The sequence below is a fragment of the Hypanus sabinus genome, chromosome 3, assembly GCF_030144855.1.
Source record: "Hypanus sabinus isolate sHypSab1 chromosome 3, sHypSab1.hap1, whole genome shotgun sequence".
Taxonomy (NCBI): Eukaryota; Metazoa; Chordata; class Chondrichthyes; order Myliobatiformes; family Dasyatidae; genus Hypanus; species Hypanus sabinus.
The window spans coordinates 2,733,984-2,756,693 of NC_082708.1; the positions used below are offsets into that span (position 1 = coordinate 2,733,984).

At 46.5% G+C, this 22,710-nt stretch overlaps 1 protein-coding gene across 1 annotated transcript in view; it reads right to left on the reverse strand.

The window, feature by feature from the left end:
• Nucleotides 1–22,710, reverse strand: part of hpxa (hemopexin a) — a 50,077-nt gene that overhangs the window by 71 nt on the left and 27,296 nt on the right. The window contains exons 6-11 of the mRNA XM_059963525.1: nucleotides 20,714–20,861; nucleotides 14,136–14,348; nucleotides 7,247–7,357; nucleotides 5,308–5,438; nucleotides 3,928–4,078; nucleotides 1–351 (exon numbers count right to left, since the gene is read on the reverse strand). The exon at nucleotides 1–351 is cut by the window's left edge and continues 71 nt beyond it. Of these exons, the coding sequence (XP_059819508.1) occupies nucleotides 101–351; nucleotides 3,928–4,078; nucleotides 5,308–5,438; nucleotides 7,247–7,357; nucleotides 14,136–14,348; nucleotides 20,714–20,861 (1,005 nt within the window). The 3' untranslated portion in view covers nucleotides 1–100. The remainder of the gene's footprint in view (nucleotides 352–3,927; nucleotides 4,079–5,307; nucleotides 5,439–7,246; nucleotides 7,358–14,135; nucleotides 14,349–20,713; nucleotides 20,862–22,710) is intronic.

A 22,710-nucleotide genomic window follows, 5' to 3' on the forward strand; every position in this document is an offset into this window, starting at 1 on the left:
TGGTGTGAACCAGGGACAGGTCATTCTGGGGTCCTGGATGCTTGTACCGGGCCGGCATGGAGGGGAGCTGTTGCAGATTCAGGACCTATGACAGAGACTGTTAGCGATGGTGGGGCAGAGCCTCTCTGTGCGGACAATGCAGAAAGTCGCCCTTGATGCTGTGCGGGTCTGGAAGGCTGTGCCACGCACTCAGCTCAGACGGAGAGTTGTATCGGTAGTACTGGGTGCCAATGAACAGATAGATGCCCCTACGATTGCACATTGCACCGTCCACCAGCGAGTGGCCAATGCGGACCCCGTCACCCAGCACCCTGGGGCTCTGCTTCAGGTCAATAACCCGCATGTGGTTCCCTGCAACAGGACAGGGAGGGGGTTAGAATTAGGTTCAATATCACTGATATGTCATGACATTTGTGGCAGCAGAACACTGTAGTACATTATCATGAAGACAAAAATGATAATCAGAAATACAGTGTGTGTGTGTGTGTGTGTATATATACATATATGAATGATAAATGAATGCAGCTAGTAGTGCAAAAAGAGCAAAAACTGATGAGGTTGTGTGTGTGGAGTCATTCTCCATTCAGATATTTGATGGTAGAGGGGGAAGAAGCTGTCCTAAAAACTTTGAGTATGTGTCTTCAGGCTCCTGTACCTCCCTCCACCCTGATGGGAGAACAAACCAGCTTCTGGTACCTGGCAGAACCTGCACAGCCCATCAGCTGCTCCCCAGCCTGCTCACAACAAGATCCCACCAACAATGTTTCAGGATACCATACACCTGCTGTGGCATCTCAGCATGCAATTGGCCATGTAGAGTGTCCTGGCATTTCATTGGCCTTGTGGGTCATTCTAGCATGCAACTGGCTGCACAGGGCAGTTCAATACACCACAGCTCACCATCCAATCAAATGGTAATATTCTGGTGGCAAATGGTATTCTTTTGTTCAAGAAGGGAATAGGAGATAATGGTGGGAACATTATTAGAAAGAATTCTTAAGTAGTGGGTTAGTGGGTGGAGATATTGATCAGCCTCACTGCTGGGGGAAAGTAACTGTTTTTGAGTCTGGGGTCCTGGTGTAGATGCTACATGGCCTCCTCCCTGATGGGAGTGAGACGAACATTCTGTGAGCAGGGTGGGTGGGATCCTTCATGATGTTCCTGGCCCTTTTCCAGCAGCTTTCTGTATATGTGTCCCTGATGGTGGGTAGGCTGGTGCTGGTGACGTGTGGGGCAGAGACAGGGTATACGAGTTTGATTAGGGATACTCAGCATGGCTTTGTGAGGGGCAGGTATACCTCACAGGCCCGATTGCATTGTTTGAGGATGTGACAGAGCACATTGACAAAGGCAGAGCAGTGAATGTGGTGTATATACGTTTTTATAAGAAGTTTGATAAGATTCCCAGGTCACTGATGAGGTGTGGGATCCAGTGGAACTCGGCTGTGTGGATTCAGAATCAGCTTTTGCCCGTAGAAGGCAGAGTAAATCAGAACCCAAATCCAAATCAGAATTGGATTGAATATCACCAGTGTATGTTGTCAAGTTTGTTGTCATGCGGCAGTACACTGCAATACTTCATCATAAAAATATATAAGTTATGTAAGAAATGCATATTTAAATAAATGAAATGAGAAGTGCAAAAAGAAAGCAAAATAAGAAAAAGAAATGTTGAGATAGCGTTCATGGGTTCATTGGTCATTCAGAAATCTGATGGCAGAGGGAATGAAGATGTTCCTGAAATGCTGAGTCTGTGTGGCTCTAGGCTCCTGAATCTCCCCTTGGTAGAAACATAGAAAACCTACAGCACAATACAGGCCCTTAGACCCACAAAGTTGTGCCTAACACGCCCCTACCTTAGAAATTACTAGGCTTACCTATAGCCCTCTATTTTTCTAAGCTCCATGTACCTATCCAAAAGTCTCTTAAAAGTGTTACGCCTGTGCCCCAACTCTGAGGGGCCGAAGGGTACAAAGTAACCCCCTCCTTTTTGAGACTCGCAAGATCGCTATTAATTCAGGTCAGGAGACCCAGGAAATGAGAGAGAGACGTTTGGAATGTGTCCTGGCCTCTGTGATACAAAGCCACGGATAACGGCCATTGTCTCTTGGAGACGGAATTGTGTATTGAGTACTGTACTTCATGGAAGCCCTCAGGCAACAATCAGAGGGGGTTGGTTGAGGGATTGCATCATCCCAACCTGATTGACATCTGAGACCCCGCGAGTAAGGATAAAAGAGGGTCTGGGGAACAACCCCTTTAGACGCACCAGGAGAAATGCTAGAAATCCCGTGACAGCGTTTAATAGCAACAGCCGGTGGAGGGCCCACGTGTGTCCTTTCCCGTTGCCTGGGATTGGGGCCTTACCACGGAAGACGGCTTAGCTAAAGAAGAGATCATCACCGATGACATTTCGAAGGATCGACATCATAAAAAGGAAAACGGGCAAGTTCTAAACCTCCGTCTCTCTCTCCAACCAAAAGCTGCAGCCTGAATGAACTTGAGTGACTTTTATATTTCCATCGGACAATACATTATCCCCTAGACAACGATAGAGCTATTTCTTATTGATTATTATTATACCCGCGCTTTTAGATTTAGTATTGATGACGTATATTATCTGTATGTTTGCATTGATATTATTTTTGTGTATTTTTATCAATAAATACTGTTAAAAATAGTACCATCAGACTTCAACAGACCTCTCTATCTTTGCTGGTAAGTGACCCAGTTACGGGGTACGTAACAAAAGACTCTATCGTATCCACCTCCACCACCGTTGCCAGCAGCCCATTCCACGCACTCACCACTCTCTGAATAAAAAACTTACCCCTGACATCCCATCAGTACCTACTTCCCAGCACCTTAAACCTGTGTCCTCTTGTGGCAACCATTTCAGCCCTGGGAAAAAGCATCTGACTATCCACACAATCAATGCCTCTCATCATCTTGTACACCTCTATCAGGTCACCTCTCATCAGACTGATGGAAGACTGGTGACCCAGAATTACAGAAGAAATGTTGTAGATGGAGCATGTTCTGCCAGGAGGGCGGTGACCAATGGTGTTTCGCAAGTATCTGTTCTGTACCCCTGCTCTTTGTGGATTTACTGACTTGGATGAGGAAGTGGAAGCTAGTCAGTTTGTAGATGACAGAAGATTAATGGACTTGTGGATGGTGTAGAAGGTTGTAGTAGATTCCAATGGAAGTCAAACATGAAGGCATTATACAGGGTTAATGATGGGATTCTTAGCTGTGTGGAGGAGCAGAGGGATCACGAGGCCACATCCATCGACCCCTCAAAGTTGCCATGCAAATTGATAGGATGGTTGTGAAGGTGTATGGTGTGTTGGCCTTAATTAGTCGGGGGATTGAGTTAAAGAGCCATGAGGTAAATGTTGCAGCTCTGAAACTCTCTGGTTTGACCATACTCAGAATATTGTGTTCAGTTCTAGTCACCTCTTTTTAGGAAGGATGTGGAAACTTTGGAGAGAGTGTAGAGGGGATTTACCAGGATGCTGCCTGAATAGGGAGCATGTCTTATGAGAATAGGTAGAATGAGTTAGGGCTTTACCCTTGGAGCAAAAGAGAACGAGAGGTGACTTGATAAGAGACATAGATTAGGTGGACTGCCAGAGACTTTTTCCCAGGGTGGAAATGGTTAATATGTGGGGCATAGTTTTGAATGTGATTGGAGGAAAGTATAGTGGGGGAGGGGAATGTCAGATTTTTTTTACGGAGAGTGGTGGGTGTGTGGAACACACTGCCAGGGGTGGTGGTAGAGGCAGATACAATAGGGACATTTAAGAGACTCTTAGATAGGCATATGGATGATAGAAAAATGGAGGGCTATGTGGGAGGGAAGGGTTAGATTGATGGTGGAGTAGGTTAAAGTGTCAACAGGAAAGCTTCAGTGCCTGGCCTTACCTGTGATGACGTAGAGCAGGGACGTATTTGGGCAGATGAAGGTGGCGTTAACATCAATGCCAGAAATTCCCAGCTCGTCACTGACTGGTTTGGGATATCCTTCAATCAGACGGTATCGTGTCTCGGCTTTATAGATGTAGAGCTGTGATCCCTGTGAAGGGAGAAAGAGCAATGCCTGTTAGTGTTGTGTTTCCACTGACTGGTAATGCAGACCGAAAACACGGACAACACTCAACAATGAACAGTCAGTCTGAAACACACAAGGACACCTTTAATAGAAGTGACATGCAGATCTACGTGAGGAAGATCATGGGCATAAGGAGGCAAGTGGGGGAGGAAGTAGTGGACTTCCCTCACCCACTTTCAACAGATATTGCCTCAAAAAGGCAGCATCCATCATTGAGAACCCCCACTGTCCAGCCAGGACATGCTCTCCTCTCATATGTCTCATACCAGAGGGCAGGCATTGAAGGTGAGAGGGGATGTGAGGGGTAAGGCTTCTACTCCAAGAGTGGTGGATGCCTGGAGTGCACTGCCTGGGACGGTGGCAGAGGCAAAGACACTAGAGGCTTTTAAAAAAACGTTTGGGTTGGCACATGGATGTACGGAAGAAGGAGGAATATCGACACAGCGTAGGTAGGAGAGATCAGTGTTTGGGTGTTTTTGATTTGCTTTTTAGCTGGTTCAGTGCAACACTGCGCCAGATGGTTTGTTACTGTGCTGTACTGTTCTATGTTCTCAGCGTTATCAGGGAAGATGTACAGGAGTCTGAAGATGCACACTTAATATTTCAGGAACTTATTTTTCCCCTCTGCCGCTAGATTTCTGAATGGACAATGAATCCATGTACGCTACCTCATTAATTTCTTGCTCTCTTTTTTTTGCACCACTGAATTAATTTACTATATATAGATATTTCTTACAGTACAATTTTTATGTGTACTGCTGCCACAAAACAACTAATTTCACCACAGTGATGTTAAAACTGATTCTGAGTCAGGTACAGGTACAGTACAGACAAGTTGGGCTGAAGGGCCTGATGGCTCACTGGCTGAAGGAGCCTGCTGGCATCTCAGCCAGGAGCCTCGGGAGGTGTCTGTTTGCAAGTACTGGCGTCTGTGGTCTGACCCAGGAGCCTCGGGAGGTGTCTGTTTGCATGTACTGGCGTCTGTGGTCTGACCCAGGAGCCTCGGGAGGTGTCTGTTTGCATGTACTGGCGTCTGTGGTCTGACCCAGGAGCCTCAGGAGGTGTCTGTTTGCATGTACTGGCATCTGTGGTCTGACCCAGGAGCCTTGGGAGGTGTCTGTTTGCATGTACTGGCGTCTGTGGTCTGACCCAGGAGCCCTGGGAGATGAGTTGGACCTCAACAGGACACTCACCTGGATGAAGTACATCTTCTTGTCCCAGCTAAACACTCCATTCAACTTCCCATGCAGGGACGTCCAACTCGAGTTCAGGAAAAAGGGGTGCCAACCCTCTCGCTTCTTGTCTATCCGGAAGTACCAATTATCTGCATTGTCACCAGAAACAGCGGTTACTTTGGATACGAGTGTCGATCTGAAATCTGCTGTAGTGTCTGATGCTCACTCTGAAAACAGTGCTGATGTGACTCGCCTCCCCAGAAACCCAAGACCCCATATCTAGCTCCCTCCGGATCCCCTCCCCCTTGTGGCCTACTCAGAGGGCTCCTTCCCACCCTGGTGAATGGTCGGACCTGAAGCGCACTATAAGCTGCACTCCAATTCCCCTGGAGTTCAGAAGAATGAGGGTGGATCTCATCGAAACCCATCAAAATTGAAAAGCCCAATTAGAGTGGATATGAAGAGATTGTTTCCTATAGTGGGAGAGTCCCAGAATAGAGGACACAGTCTCAGAATAGAGGGACATCCATTTAGAACAGAGATGAGGAGGAATTCCTTTAGCCAAAAGGTGGTGAATCTGTGGAATTCATTGCCACCGATGGCTGTGGAGGTCAAATTATTGGGTATATTTTAAGCAGAATTGAAGTTCTTGATTTGTCAGGGTGTCAAAGGCTACAGAGAGAAGGCAGAAGAATGGGGATGAGAGTGATATTAAATGAGCCAAGATGGAATGGTGGAGCAGAATCGATGGGCTGAATGGCCTATACTGCACTTTGTCTTGTTGTCACTTCCTTGATATAGTGATGTACAGAATGATCTGTCTGGGTTGCAGGCCTGCTGAAGCTTTCCACTCTTAGCAGTGTGGAGGAACAGAGGGGACTTCAGGTCCATGTCATAGATCCCTCAAAGATGTCATGCAACTCGATAGGGTGATTAAGAAGGTGTTTGATGTGTTTGCCTCCTTAAGTCGGGGGAATGAGGTAATGTTCCAGCTCTCTAAAACTCTGGTTAGACCACACTTGGAATATTGTCTTCAGTTCTGGTCGCCTCATTATAGGAAAGATATGGAAGCTTTCGAGACGGTGCAGGAGAGATTTACCAGCCAGAGACTTTTTCTAAGGGTGGAAATGGCTAACACAAGGGGGCATAGTTTGAAGGTGATTTGAGGAAAGTGTTGGGATGTTAGAGGTAGGTTTTTCACACGGAGAGTGGTGGGTGTGTGGAACATGCTGCCGGGGTGGTGATAAAGGCGGATACATGAGGAATATTTAAGAGACTCTTAGATAAGCACATGGATGATAGAAAAATGGAGGGCAATGTGGGAGGGAAGGGTTAGACTGATCTTGGAGTAGGTTAAAGGGTTGGCACAACATTGTGGGCTGAAGGGCCTGTATAGACCATTCTGGCCCTGGCCATTTGAACCACGCCTCCCTGCAACCCCCCCCCCCCCACCCCCCGATTTAATCCTATCCTGATCACGGGACAATTTACAATAACCGATTAACCTCCAGCTGGTACTTGGGTTGTCGGAGGAAGGCAGCACTCACAGACTAAACGTATGGTCATGAGGAAAATGTATGATCTTCTTACAGGCAGCAGTGGGAACTGAACCCAGGTCACCTGTACTGTAAAGCATTGGGCGAAGCACCCCGTAAATATGCCATCTTATAATGTTCTGTGGCCCGCAATCAGTTGCCTGCGGTCTGTGTATCTGGGTACGTGAAGCAAAAAGCAACACACAGAGTAAGGGTGATGATAGGTTGTGGGTGGGATGGGGAGTGTGGTGAATCCCTGGAATTCTCTGCCTTCAGACTGTGGAGACTCCATTTCTCTGTGTATTCAAGAAAACAATAGATGGATCTTCGGATAAGGGGAATAAGGTTGATGCAGGAACTGAGCCAGAACAGCCGCAAGAGGCTGTACAGCCTCCTCCTACGTCTTGCTTGTTTGAACTCACCTCGGAAGGCGTAGACCCTCCCCAGTTCATCCTCGTCGAACTCATCGAAGGCAGCATTGCTGCAGAGGCTGAAGATTTTCCTGTCAACGGTGCTGTTCCTGCTCCAGTGGCCTGAGAAAGAGAAGGTGAGTTCTCTCCTATCATGAGTACATATAGACGCAAAACAGTGTTCCCTCATGCAACAGCCAATTCCCATGTCCTTGGCCAGAGTATGGTGAGCGCCCAGTCTGGCAGGGAGACACGCCAGAGTGCACACACACTCTGGACAAGGACTGAACACCAAAAGAACAACAGAGAGTGGCGAGGTGCTGTGTCAGGGGTCCATAAGCAAAGTGGGAGCTCATACCTAGGGATTGGAATCCATAATGAAGGATCTTCACCACCCAGGATGTGCCCTCTTCTCATCACTACCGTGGGTGGGGGAAGGTACAGAAGCCTGAAGACACATACTTAACATTTTAGAAACAAGTTCTTCCCCCTGCCATCAAATTCCTGAATGGTCTATGAACACTACCTCACTATTTGCTGTCTTTTAGCACTACTAATTTATACATGCACAATCAATGGCCACTTTATCAGGTACACTGTACACCTCTCATTAATGCAAATATCTAATCAGCCAATCATGTGGTAGCAACACAATGTGCAAAAGCATGCAGGCATGGCCAAGGGATTCAGTTGTTGTTTAGACCAAACATCAGAAAGGGGAAGGAATGTGATCTAAGTCACATGGAATGATGGTCAGTGCCAGATGGGGTGGTTTGAGTATCTCACAAACTGTTGATCTACTGGGATTTTCATGCACAACAGTCTCTAGTTTACAGAAATTTGAACATAAAATGAAACAAAGCATCCAGTGAGTTGCAGTTTTGTGAACACAAATGCCTTGTTAATGAGAGAGGTGAGAGAGGATGGTCAGACTAGTTCAGGCTTACAGGAAGGTGACAGTAACCCAAACAACCACGTGCTACAACAGTGGTGCCCAGAAGAGCATCTCTGGCTGCGTGACATGTTGAACCTTGAAGTGGATGGGGTACAGCAGAAGACCACAACAGGTTCCACTCCTGTATCTAGTGAAGTGCCCACTGAGTGTATGTATATATTCTTACTGTAACTTATAGTATTTTCATGTATTGCACTGTATTGTACTGCTGCCACAGAACAACAAATTTCATGACAGGTCAGTGATATTAAACTTGATTCTGAACACAGAGCAAGTTGCTGGAGGAATAGACAGACAGACAGACGTACTTTATTGATCCCGAGGGAAATTGGGTTTTGTTACAGCCGCACCAACCAAGAGTAGTGAAGAAATATAGCAATATAAAACTATAAATAATTAAATAATAACAAATTAATCATGCCAAGTGGAAATAAGTCCAGGACCAGCCTATTGGCTCATACAATGATACAATGGATAGGACAGCATCTGTGGAGGCAAAGCAGTGTGTAGACAATTCCAATTGGGACCTGCATCACTACTGGGAACCATAAGATAAAGGAGAAAAATTATGCCATTTGGCTCATTGAGTTTGCTCTGCCGTTTCATCATGGCTGATCCAGTTCTCTCTCAGCCCCATTCTCCTGCTTTCTCCCCACAATTTTGCACACCCTGACTGATCAAGAATCTATCAAGCTCTGCCTTAAATACGCCCAATCAGTTGGCCTCACAGCTGCCTGTGGTAACAAATTCCACAGATTCACCATCCTTTAGCTGCAGAAATTCCTCATCTCCATTCTAAATGGACACCCCTCTATTCTGAGCACAAAAATACAACTGCAGATGCTGTGGATCAAAGAATACGTACACAACGCTGGAAGAACTCAGCAGGTCAGGCAGCATCCGTGAGAAAAGAGTAGCCAACGTTTCGGGCCGAGACCCTTCATCAGGATGATTCCATGGGTGGCACAACATTGTGGACTAAAGGGTATGTAATGTGCTGTAGATTTCTATGTTCACTGCTCTTTGGCTAAATAAATACTTTCTCATCTCCATTCTAAAAGGACATCCCTCTATTCTCAGGCTGTCTCCTCTTGTTTGGGACTCTACCACATAGGAAACATCCCCTCCATATCCACTCTATCAAGGCCTTTCAATATTTGATTGGTGTCAATGAGAACCTCCCCATTTCTTCTAGATTCTAGTGAATACAGGCCTAGAGCCATCAAACAGTCTTTATATGACAAGCCGTTCAATCCTGGAATCATTTTCATGAATCTCCTTTGAACCCTCTCTAGTTTCAGCACATCCTTTCTAAGGTAATTGGCCCAAAACTGCTCACAATACTCCGCAAGTGAGGCCTCACCAGTGCTTTAGAAATTCTCAACATTACATCCTTGTTTTTATATTCTAATCCTCTTAAAATGAATGGGAATGTCACACTTGCCTTCCTCACCATAGGCTCTTTCCTGTAACACCATAGGCTTGTAACTTGTTAAGCAACCTCATGTGTGGCACCTTGTCAAAGTCCTTCTGAAAATCCAAGTACACAACTTCCACCAATTGTCTTTTGTTTATCCTGCCTGTTATTTCTTCGAAGAATTTCAACAGGTTTGTCTGGCGAGATTTACCCTTGAAGAAATCATGCTGAAAACAGTCTATTTTATTTTGTGCCTCCAAGTAACCTGAAACCTCTTGCTTACTAATAGACTCCAACATCTCCACAACCACTGAGGTCAGACTAACTGGCCTATAGTTTCCTTTCATGTGCCTCTCATTTGCTTCTCTTGAAGAATGGAATGGCAATTTTAGTTTTCCAGCCTTCTGGAACTAATCCAGAATCTAGCAATTCTTGAAAGATCATTACTAATAACTCCACAGTCTCTTCAGCTACCTCTTTCAGAATACTGGGGTGTACACCATCTGGTCCAATTGACCTATCTACCTTCAGATCTTTCAGTTTCTCAAGAACCTTCCCTGTAGTAATGGTATCTTCCTGCACTTAAAAGGCCCCTGACACCTAGAATTTCCACCATACTGATAGTGTCTTCCACAGCGAAGACTGATGCAAAATACGTATTCAGTTCATTTCCTTGTCCCCCATTACTACCTCTCCAGCATTGTTTTCTATCCATACGGTATTGACTCTTTCCTCTCGTTTACACTTTATGTATCTGAAGAAACTTTGATTTCTCTTTAATATTATTGAATAGCTTAATTTTGTATTCCATCTTTACTTGCTTAGTGACTTTTTTAGTTACCAACTGCTTGTTTTTAAAAGCTTCCCAATCCTCTAACTTTTTGCTCTTTAATATGCCCTCTGTTTTCCTTTTATGTCAGCTTTGACTTCTCTTGGTAACCATTGTTGTGTTATCTTGCTTTTAGAATACTTCCTCCTTTTTGGGATGTATAGACAATAGACAATAGGTGCAGGAGTAGGCCATTCGGCCCTTCCAGCCAGCACCACCATTCACTGTGATCATGGCTGATCATCCACAATTAGTACCCCGTTCCTGCCTTCTCCTCATATACCTTGACTCCACTATCTTTAAGAGCTCTATCTAACTCTTTCTTGACAGCATCCAGAGAATTGGCCTCCACTGCCTTCTGATGTAGAGCGTTCCACAAATCCACAACTCTCTGGGTGAAAAAGTTTTTCCTCAACTCCATTCTAAATGGCCTACTCCTCATTCTTAAACTGTGTCCTCTGGTCTGGACTCCCCCAACATCAGGAACATGTTTTCTGCCTCTAGCCTGTCCAATCCCTTAATAATCTTATATGTTTCAATCAGATCCCCTCTCATCCTTCTAAATTCTAGTGTATTCAAGCCCAGTCACTCCAATCTTTCAACACATGACAGTCCCACCATCCCAGGAGTTAACCTTGTGAAACTCCACTCCCTCGATAGCAAGAATGTCCTTCCTCAAATTTGGAGACCAAAACTGCATACAATACTCCGGGTGTGGTCTCACCAGGGCCCTGAACAACTGCAGAAGGACCTCTTTGCTCCTACACTCAACTCCCCTTGTTATGAAGGTCAACATGTCATTAGCTTTCTTCACTGCCTGCTGTACCTGCATGCTTACTTTCAGTGACTGATGAACAAGGACACCTAGATCTTGTTGTACTTTCCCTTTTCCTAACTTGACGCTATTCAGATAGTAATCTGCCTTCCTGTTCTTGCCACCAAAGTGATTAACCTCACATTTATCCACATAAAACTGTATCTGCCATGCATCTGCCCACTCATCCAACCTGTCCAAGTCTCCCTGCATTCTCATAACATCCTCCTCATATTTCACACTGCCACCCAGTTTTGTGTCACCTGCAAATTTGCTAATGTTATTTCTAATCCCTTCATCTAAATCATTAATGTATATTGTAAATAGCTGTGGTCCCAGCACCGAGCCTTGCGGTACCCCACTGGTCTCAGCCTGCCATTCTGAAAGGGACCCGTTAATCCCTACTCTTTGTTTCCTGTCTGCCAACCAATTTTCTATCCATATCAGTACCCTACCCCCAATACCATGTGCTCTAATTTTGCCCACTAATCTCCTATGTGGGACCTTATCTAAGGCTTTCTGAAAGCCCAGGTACACTACATCCATTGGCTCTCCCTTGTCCATTTTCCTAGTTATATCTTCAAAAAATTCCAGAAGATTAGTCAAGCATGATTTCCCCTTCATAGATTCATGCTGATTCAGACCAATCCTGTTACTGCTATCCAAATGTGCCGTTATTTCATCTTTTATAATTGACTCCAGCATCTTCCCCACCACTGATGTCAGGGTAACTGGTCTATAATTCTGTTTCCTCTCTCCCTCCTTTCTTAAAAAGTGGGATAACATTAGCTACCCTCCAATCCACAGGAACTGATCCTGAATCTATAGAACATTGGAAAATGATTACCAATGTGTCCACGATTTCTAGAGCCACCTCCTTAAGTACCCTGGGATGAAGACCATCAGGCTCTGGGGATTTATCAGCCTTCAGTCCCATCAGTCTATCCAACACCATTTTGTGCCTAATGTGAATTTCCTTCAGTTCTTCCATTACCCTAGGTCCTCTGGCCACTATTACATCTGGGGGATTGTCTGTGTCTTCCCTAGTGAAGACAGATCCAAAGTACCTGTTCAACTCGTTTGCCATTTCCTTGTTCCCCATAATCACCTGTTTCTGTCTTCAAGGGCCCAACTTTGGTCTTAACTAATTTTTTCCTCTTCACATACTTAAAGAAGCTTTTACTATCCTCCTTTATATTCTTGGCTAGCTTACCTTCCTACCTCATCTTTTATCCCCGTATTGCCTTTTTAGTTATCTTCTGTTCCTCTTTAAAAGTTTCCCGGTCCTCTGGCCTCCCGCTCATCTTTGCTATGTTATACTTATTTATTTTTATACTGTCCTTGACTTCTCTTGTCAGCCACGGTCGCCCCTTACTCCCCTCAGATTCTTTCTTCCTCTTTGGAATGAACTGATCCTGCACCTTCTGTATTATTCCCAGAAATACCTGCCATTGTTGTTCCTCTGTCATCCCTGCGAGGGTATCTTTCCAGTTAACTTTGGCCAGCTCCTCCCTCATGGCTCCACAGTCCCCTTTGTTCAACGGTAATACTGATACTTCCGATTTTCCCTTCTCCCTCTCAAATTGCAGATTAAAACTTAACATATTATGGTCACTACCTCCTAATGGCTCTTTTACCTCGAGTTCCCTGATCAAATCCGGTTCATTGCACAACACTAAATCCAGAATTGCCTTCTCCCTGGTAGGCTCCAGTACAAGCTGCTCTAAGAATCCATCTCGGAGGCACTCCACAAACTCCCTTTCTTGGGGTCCAGTAACAACCTGATTTTCCCAGTCTACCTGCACGTTGAAGTCCCCCATATTGCCTATAACAACCGTAGCATTACCTTTGTGACCTGCCAATTTTAACTCGATTCAACTTGCACCCTATATTCAAGCTACTAGTTGGGGGCCTGTAGGTAATTCCCATAAGGGTCTTTTTGCCCTTACAATTTCTCAGTTCTATCCATACTGTCCATATAGATATCCATATAGATAGTGTAATATTGCACAGCACCCAATCCAGAATCGCTGAACTTGTGGGCTCAACCACAAGCTGCTCGAAAGAGCCATCTCATAGGCATTCTATAAATTGGACGTAAAGTTCCCAACTATAATCTTCTTTCAGACATTATTCAGTGATGCCCACAGCATACATGTCAATCTCTAACTGTGCTACAAGATCAACAATCTGTGCATTCAAATATGACACCTTTAGTCCTGTATTCATCACCCTTTTGATTTTGTTCCCCTTTATAAGTTGCAGCTCATCCTATTGACTACAATTTTGCCCTAACGTCAGCCTCTCCTTGCCAGCTGTTTCATTACACACGGCCTCTGTTTGTAAACCAACTGGCCATCCTCAGCCCTATCATCCCACTTCCTATCCCCCTGCCAAATTGGTTCAAACCCTCCCTAACAGCTCTAGCAAACCTCTTTGCAAGGATATTCGTTCCCCTTGGAACATTTCAGGCTGGTGGGGGACCTGGAGAGTGTGTGCAGAGTGGAGAAGGTACAGAGAGCAAGTGCCTGTAGAATTGCGGGGTATAGACAGCAAGCAGGTTGGGTGGGACTACAACCAGAGGTTGTAGGTTAAGAGTGAAAGGGTAAAGTTTAAGGGGAACATGAGGGGAACTTCTTCACTCAGAGGGTGAGAGTGTGGAATGAGCTGCCAGCAGGAGTTGTGGATGTGGGTTCAATTTCAGGGCAAGATAAATAGTTTGAAATAGTCTAGATAGGCTGAATGGCCTGTTTCTGTGCTGAAGTGTTCAATGACTATAAATGTTTTGGAGTGATGGGGTTGTTGGGAAGTGAAAAGCAGAGAGATCTGAACTCTTCATCCACCTCTGAGGGCCAGAGTTCCAAGAAATAAGAACAGGACACTCACCTCGGCCTTCACACGACATGAAGTAATCCCGGATGTCCTTCGGGTATCCCGGAGGAACTTCCCCTGTGCTGGGGTTGAAACGAGTGAAGTTTGTTCCTGTGAAGCAGTAATATCTGTCAATCCATCGCATCATGGTTGAACATCCACGGACTCCTTGCCAATTCCTTGCTTTCAATGCCTTGGTGCTCAGGTCCAGTACGTACATGGTGTCTCCTGCAGAAACAGAAGAGGGTTTCAAAGTCTTGCTTACTGCCAGATGCTCAAGTCCTCAGGGGCATTGGAAACCTTACTTCAATGACTTACTTAGAAGAATGAGAGGAGACCTTATAGACACATATAAAATTATGAAAGAGATCAATAAGGTGGAGGAAGGGAAGTTGTTTCCACTGGTAACTGAGTCTAGAACTAGGGGGCATAGCCACAAGATTCGGGGGAGTAAATTTAAGATGGAGATGAGAAGGAACTACTTGTCCCAAAGTGTGGTGAATCTGTGGAATTCTCATCCCATTGAAGCAGTGGAGGCTACCACAGTAAAAATATTTAAGACAAGTTTGGTTAGATTTTTGCATAGTAGGGGAATTTAGGGTTATGGGGAAAGGGCAGGTAGGTGGAGATGAGTCCATGGTCAGGTCAGCCATGATCTTACTGAATGGTGGGGCAGGCTCGATGGGCCAATGGCCGACTCCTGCTCCTGTTTCTTATGTTCTTATGTTTACTTAAAAAGAACAAATTTCATGACAAATGCAGTGATATCAAACATAATTTTGATTGTGATTGTGATTCTGATTCTAACAGCATCAGATTTATCTACAGTGCAGAACAGACCCTTCCAGCCCAGAAACCTGCTCCGCTCCGCACAGCAACCCACTGATTTAACACCAGCCTCCTCTCAGGGTAATTTACAATGACCAATTAACTCATAATCCATGGGATGGACATGATTATCGTGTGTGGGTAACACGGATTGTGTGTGGAGAGTGGACCGTGTGAGGGACAGACATGATTATTAGGAGTGAAACACAGATTGTGCATGGGAGAATGGATTTTGTAAGGGACAGACATGATCCACATGTGTGTGATACACAGATTGTGTGCGGAGTGGACCGTGTGAGTACAGACGTGATCCAAGTGTGTGATACACAGATTGTGTGGGGACTGGACCGTGTGAGTACAGACGTGATCCAAGTGTGTGATACACTGATTGTGTGGGGAGTGGACCGTGTGAGTACAGATGTGATCCATGTGTGTGTGATACACAGATTGTGTGGGGAGTGGACTGTGTGAGTACAGACGTGATCCAAGTGTGTGTGATACACAGATTGTGTGGGGAGTGGACTGTGTGAGTACAGACGTGATCCAAGTGTGTGTGATACACAGATTGTGTGGGGAGTGGACTGTGTGAGTACAGACGTGATCCATGTGTGTGTGATACACAGATTGTGTGGGGAGTGGACTGTGTGAGTACAGACGTGATCCATGTGTGTGATACACAGATTGTGTGCGGAGTGGACCGTGTGAGTACAGACGTGATCCAAGTGTGTGATACACAGATTGTGTGGGGAGTGGACCGTGTGAGTACAGACGTGATCCATGTGTGTGATACACAGATTGTGTGGGGAGTGGACCGTGTGAGTACAGACGTGATCCATGTGTGTGATACACAGATTGTGTGCGGAGTGGACTGTGTGAGTACAGACGTGATCCAAGTGTGTGATACACAGATTGTGTGGGGACTGGACCGTGTGAGTACAGACGTGATCCAAGTGTGTGATACACTGATTGTGTGGGGAGTGGACCGTGTGAGTACAGACGTGATCCATGTGTGTGTGATACACAGATTGTGTGGGGAGTGGTCCGTGTGAGTACAGACGTGATCCAAGTGTGTGTGATACACAGATTGTGTGGGGAGTGGACCGTGTGAGTACAGACGTGATCCAAGTGTGTGATACACTGATTGTGTGGGGAGTGGACCGTGTGAGTACAGACGTGATCCAAGTGTGTGATACACAGATTGTGTGGGGACTGGACCGTGTGAGTACAGACGTGATCCATGTGTGTGTGATACACAGATTGTGTGGGGAGTGGACTGTGTGAGTACAGACGTGATCCAAGTGTTTGTGATACACAGATTGTGTGGGGAGTGGACCGTGTGTGTACAGACGTGATCCAAGTGTGTGATACACAGATTGTGTGGGGAGTGGACCATGTGAGTACAGACATGATCCATGTGTGTGATACACAGATTGTGTGGGGAGTGGACCGTGTGAGTACAGACGTGATCCATGTGTGTGTGATACACAGATTGTGTGGGGAGTGGACCGTGTGAGTACAGACGTGATCCATGTGTGTGTGATACACAGATTGTGTGCGGAGTGGACTGTGTGAGTACAGACGTGATCCAAGTGTGTGATACACAGATTGTGTGGGGAGTGGACCATGTGAGTACAGACGTGATCCAAGTGTGTGATACACAGATTGTGTGGGGAGTGGACTGTGTGAGTACAGACGTGATCCAAGTGTGTGATACACTGATTGTGTGGGGAGTGGACCGTGTGAGTACAGACGTGATCCAAGTGTTTGTGATACACAGATTGTGTGGGGAGTGGACCGTGTGAGTACAGACGTGATCCAAGTGTGTGATACACAGATTGTGTGGGGAGTGGACCGTGTGAGTACAGACGTGATCCAAGTGTGTGATACACAGATTGTGTGGGGAGTGGACTGTGTGAGTACAGACGTGATCCATGTCTGTGATACACAGATTGTGTGGGGAGTGGACCATGTGAGTACAGACATGATCCATGTGTGTGATACACAGATTGTGTGGGGAGTGGACCGTGTGAGTACAGACGTGATCCATGTGTGTGTGATACACAGATTGTGTGGGGAGTGGACTGTGTGAGTACAGACGTGATCCATGTGTGTGTGATACACAGATTGTGTGCGGAGTGGACTGTGTGAGTACAGACGTGATCCAAGTGTGTGATACACAGATTGTGTGGGGAGTGGACCATGTGAGTACAGACGTGATCCAAGTGTGTGATACACAGATTGTGTGGGGAGTGGACTGTGTGAGTACAGACGTGATCCAAGTGTGTGATACACTGATTGTGTGGGGAGTGGACCGTGTGAGTACAGACGTGATCCAAGTGTTTGTGATACACAGATTGTGTGGGGAGTGGACCGTGTGAGTACAGACGTGATCCAAGTGTGTGATACACAGATTGTGTGGGGAGTGGACCGTGTGAGTACAGACGTGATCCAAGTGTGTGATACACAGATTGTGTGGGGAGTGGACTGTGTGAGTACAGACGTGATCCAAGTGTGTGTGATACACAGATTGTGTGGGGAGTGGACTGTGTGAGTACAGACGTGATCCATGTGTGTGTGATACACAGATTGTGTGGGGAGTGGACTGTGTGAGTACAGACGTGATCCATGTGTGTGTGATACACAGATTGTGTGCGGAGTGGACTGTGTGAGTACAGACGTGATCCAAGTGTGTGATACACAGATTGTGTGGGGAGTGGACCATGTGAGTACAGACGTGATCCAAGTGTGTGATACACAGATTGTGTGGGGAGTGGACTGTGTGAGTACAGACGTGATCCAAGTGTGTGATACACTGATTGTGTGGGGAGTGGACCGTGTGAGTACAGACGTGATCCAAGTGTTTGTGATACACAGATTGTGTGGGGAGTGGACCGTGTGAGTACAGACGTGATCCAAGTGTGTGATACACAGATTGTGTGGGGAGTGGACCGTGTGAGTACAGACGTGATCCAAGTGTGTGATACACAGATTGTGTGGGGAGTGGACTGTGTGAGTACAGACGTGATCCATGTCTGTGATACACAGATTGTGTGGGGAGTGGACCATGTGAGTACAGACATGATCCATGTGTGTGATACACAGATTGTGTGGGGAGTGGACCGTGTGAGTACAGACGTGATCCATGTGTGTGTGATACACAGATTGTGTGGGGAGTGGACCGTGTGAGTACAGACGTGATCCATGTGTGTGTGATACACAGATTGTGTGCGGAGTGGACTGTGTGAGTACAGACGTGATCCAAGTGTGTGATACACAGATTGTGTGGGGAGTGGACCATGTGAGTACAGACGTGATCCAAGTGTGTGATACACAGATTGTGTGGGGAGTGGACTGTGTGAGTACAGACGTGATCCAAGTGTGTGATACACTGATTGTGTGGGGAGTGGACCGTGTGAGTACAGACGTGATCCAAGTGTTTGTGATACACAGATTGTGTGGGGAGTGGACCGTGTGAGTACAGACGTGATCCAAGTGTGTGATACACAGATTGTGTGGGGAGTGGACCGTGTGAGTACAGACGTGATCCAAGTGTGTGATACACAGATTGTGTGGGGAGTGGACTGTGTGAGTACAGACGTGATCCAAGTGTGTGTGATACACAGATTGTGTGGGGAGTGGACTGTGTGAGTACAGACGTGATCCATGTGTGTGTGATACACAGATTGTGTGGGGAGTGGACTGTGTGAGTACAGACGTGATCCATGTGTGTGATACACAGATTGTGTGCGGAGTGGACCGTGTGAGTACAGACGTGATCCAAGTGTGTGATACACAGATTGTGTGGGGAGTGGACCGTGTGAGTACAGACGTGATCCATGTGTGTGATACACAGATTGTGTGGGGAGTGGACCGTGTGAGTACAGACGTGATCCATGTGTGTGATACACAGATTGTGTGCGGAGTGGACTGTGTGAGTACAGACGTGATCCAAGTGTGTGATACACAGATTGTGTGGGGACTGGACCGTGTGAGTACAGACGTGATCCAAGTGTGTGATACACTGATTGTGTGGGGAGTGGACCGTGTGAGTACAGACGTGATCCATGTGTGTGTGATACACAGATTGTGTGGGGAGTGGTCCGTGTGAGTACAGACGTGATCCAAGTGTGTGTGATACACAGATTGTGTGGGGAGTGGACCGTGTGAGTACAGACGTGATCCAAGTGTGTGATACACTGATTGTGTGGGGAGTGGACCGTGTGAGTACAGACGTGATCCAAGTGTGTGATACACAGATTGTGTGGGGACTGGACCGTGTGAGTACAGACGTGATCCATGTGTGTGTGATACACAGATTGTGTGGGGAGTGGACTGTGTGAGTACAGACGTGATCCAAGTGTTTGTGATACACAGATTGTGTGGGGAGTGGACCGTGTGTGTACAGACGTGATCCAAGTGTGTGATACACAGATTGTGTGGGGAGTGGACCGTGTGAGTACAGACATGATCCATGTGTGTGATACACAGATTGTGTGGGGAGTGGACCGTGTGAGTACAGACGTGATCCATGTGTGTGTGATACACAGATTGTGTGGGGAGTGGACCGTGTGAGTACAGACGTGATCCATGTGTGTGTGATACACAGATTGTGTGCGGAGTGGACTGTGTGAGTACAGACGTGATCCAAGTGTGTGATACACAGATTGTGTGGGGAGTGGACCATGTGAGTACAGACGTGATCCAAGTGTGTGATACACAGATTGTGTGGGGAGTGGACTGTGTGAGTACAGACGTGATCCAAGTGTGTGATACACTGATTGTGTGGGGAGTGGACCGTGTGAGTACAGACGTGATCCAAGTGTTTGTGATACACAGATTGTGTGGGGAGTGGACCGTGTGAGTACAGACGTGATCCAAGTGTGTGATACACAGATTGTGTGGGGAGTGGACCGTGTGAGTACAGACGTGATCCAAGTGTGTGATACACAGATTGTGTGGGGAGTGGACTGTGTGAGTACAGACGTGATCCATGTCTGTGATACACAGATTGTGTGGGGAGTGGACCATGTGAGTACAGACATGATCCATGTGTGTGATACACAGATTGTGTGGGGAGTGGACCGTGTGAGTACAGACGTGATCCATGTGTGTGTGATACACAGATTGTGTGGGGAGTGGACCGTGTGAGTACAGACGTGATCCATGTGTGTGTGATACACAGATTGTGTGCGGAGTGGACTGTGTGAGTACAGACGTGATCCAAGTGTGTGATACACAGATTGTGTGGGGAGTGGACCATGTGAGTACAGACGTGATCCAAGTGTGTGATACACAGATTGTGTGGGGAGTGGACTGTGTGAGTACAGACGTGATCCAAGTGTGTGATACACTGATTGTGTGGGGAGTGGACCGTGTGAGTACAGACGTGATCCAAGTGTTTGTGATACACAGATTGTGTGGGGAGTGGACCGTGTGAGTACAGACGTGATCCAAGTGTGTGATACACAGATTGTGTGGGGAGTGGACCGTGTGAGTACAGACGTGATCCAAGTGTGTGATACACAGATTGTGTGGGGAGTGGACTGTGTGAGTACAGACGTGATCCATGTCTGTGATACACAGATTGTGTGGGGAGTGGACCATGTGAGTACAGACGTGATCCATGTGTGTGATACACAGATTGTGTGGGGAGTGGACCGTGTGAGTACAGACGTGATCCATGTGTGTTGAACACGGGATCTCCTGATCCTCTGATCTTTGATGGAAACATTACGGAAGAGAGCAGCAAGAAGCTGAAACTTCACCTTTGGAAAACAGAATGGAGTTCTTCATGCAGTCCCCCTGGAGACACTCCATTGCTCCACCAAGGTTGTCCGGAACTCCTGGGAATTTGTCACGGATCAGGAATTTGCCTTCCAGAGTGTTGCCGAGATACTGCCAGACATGTTCCCCCTGGGGATTGGAGTGTGCAGTGGGTCAGACTGATGACACATTTGAGAGTGTCAGGCCATCAACCCCATTCTACATGTCACGGTGACCAACTCCCTTACACCAGATTGAGTCTGTGACCAGCCCAGGCCCAGATCTCTGACCAGAACCAGTTAATGCGACAGCCAAACCACCGTGGGCACCCACACTCACCCCTCCCCACCCAGCACCACCACCCTTCTCATCCCTCGAGATTGAACAGATTAGCTTTGTGATGTGTCTGAAACACTGGCTCGCCTGATTAGTTTTATAGACATTGGGTATATTTAAAGCAGGCATTGATAGGTTCTTGTTTAGTCAGGGTGTCAAAAATTGCAGAGAGAAGGCAGGAGAACGGTGTTGAGAGGGATTATAAATCAGCCGTGATGGAATGGTGGAACAGACTCGATGGGCCGAATGGCCGAATTCTGCTCCAATATCATATGCTCTTACGTACACTGAATCGTGCAGTGAAATGCGTCATTTGCGCCAACGACCAGCACAGAACGAGGATGTTCTGGGGACACGCCACTAGTCTGCCATGCTTCCGGTGCTAACGTAGCATCCCAACACTCACTAACCCTAACCGTATAGCTTGGAATGTGGGAGCAACCCAGAACACCCGGAGGAGACGCACACGGTCACAGGGAGAACGTAGAAACTCCTTCCGGACAGCGGCAGGAATTGAAGCCGGATCGCGATGGGTGGCGCTGTAAAGCGTTGTGCTAACTGCTATGCTAGTGACCATTGCTCTCATCTCCCCCACCTGTTCCTGCTCTTGCAGTGTCTGAGACCCTCAACATCGACATTGCCTCACCAGGGCTGGCAAACCTATGGTATTCGCGCCCAAGTTGGCGTGTGCAAACGTTCTGTCAAAACGCAGTACGTAGTGCCATCCCCACCCCCCCACCCAGAATAAAAAGATACATCATGATGATCTCTCCAGCCCAAAGAAGCAGCAAGTGATTTTTTTACAGCCTGAGAGCATGAGATGTTTTCACAAGGAAGATCACACACTGTCTTGGTGTCGGTAAAATGGTTGTGAGAACAGGTGAAGTTAGATAATAGAGAGAACACAGGACATCACAGCCCCTTCATCCTACCATGTTGTGCCGACCTTTTAACCTATTCAAAGATCAGTCGAACCCTTCCCTCTCACATAACCCTGCATTTTTCTATTATCCACATGCCTATCTAAGATTTTCTTAAATGTCCCTAATGTACTTGCCTCTACATCACCCCTGGCAGTGTGTTCCACACACCCACCACTCTCTGTAAAAAAAAACCTATCTCTGACATCCTCCCTAAATATTCGTCCAATCACCTTAAGATTACAGTATGACCCTTAGTATTAGTCATTTCCACCCTGGGAAGAAGTCTCTGACTGTTCACTCTATCTATGCCTCTTGTCATCTTGTACCCCTGTGTCAAGTCACCTCTCATCCTCCTTCGCTCCAAAGAGAAAAGCCATAGTTAGCCCAACCTATCTGTTAGAATATTTTTAGAAGATTGTTGTGTCTGGGCACATACTCTAAGCAAGGCTCAGCACTCCTGTCAGTGGACCACAGGTTATGGATTAGGCCATTCAACCTATTGAATCTGCTCCATTGTGGCTGAATTTCTTATCAACCCCATTTTTCCACCTTCTCTCCATAAAAGAAACGTAAAGAACCCACAGGACAATAAAGGCCCTTTGGCCCACGATGCTGTGTGGAACATGTACTTATTTTAGAAATTACCCAGGATTACCCAGAGCCCTCTGTTCTTCTAAGCTCCATGTACCTGTCCAGCAGTCTCTTAAAAGACCCTATCGTATCCACCTCCACCACTGTCG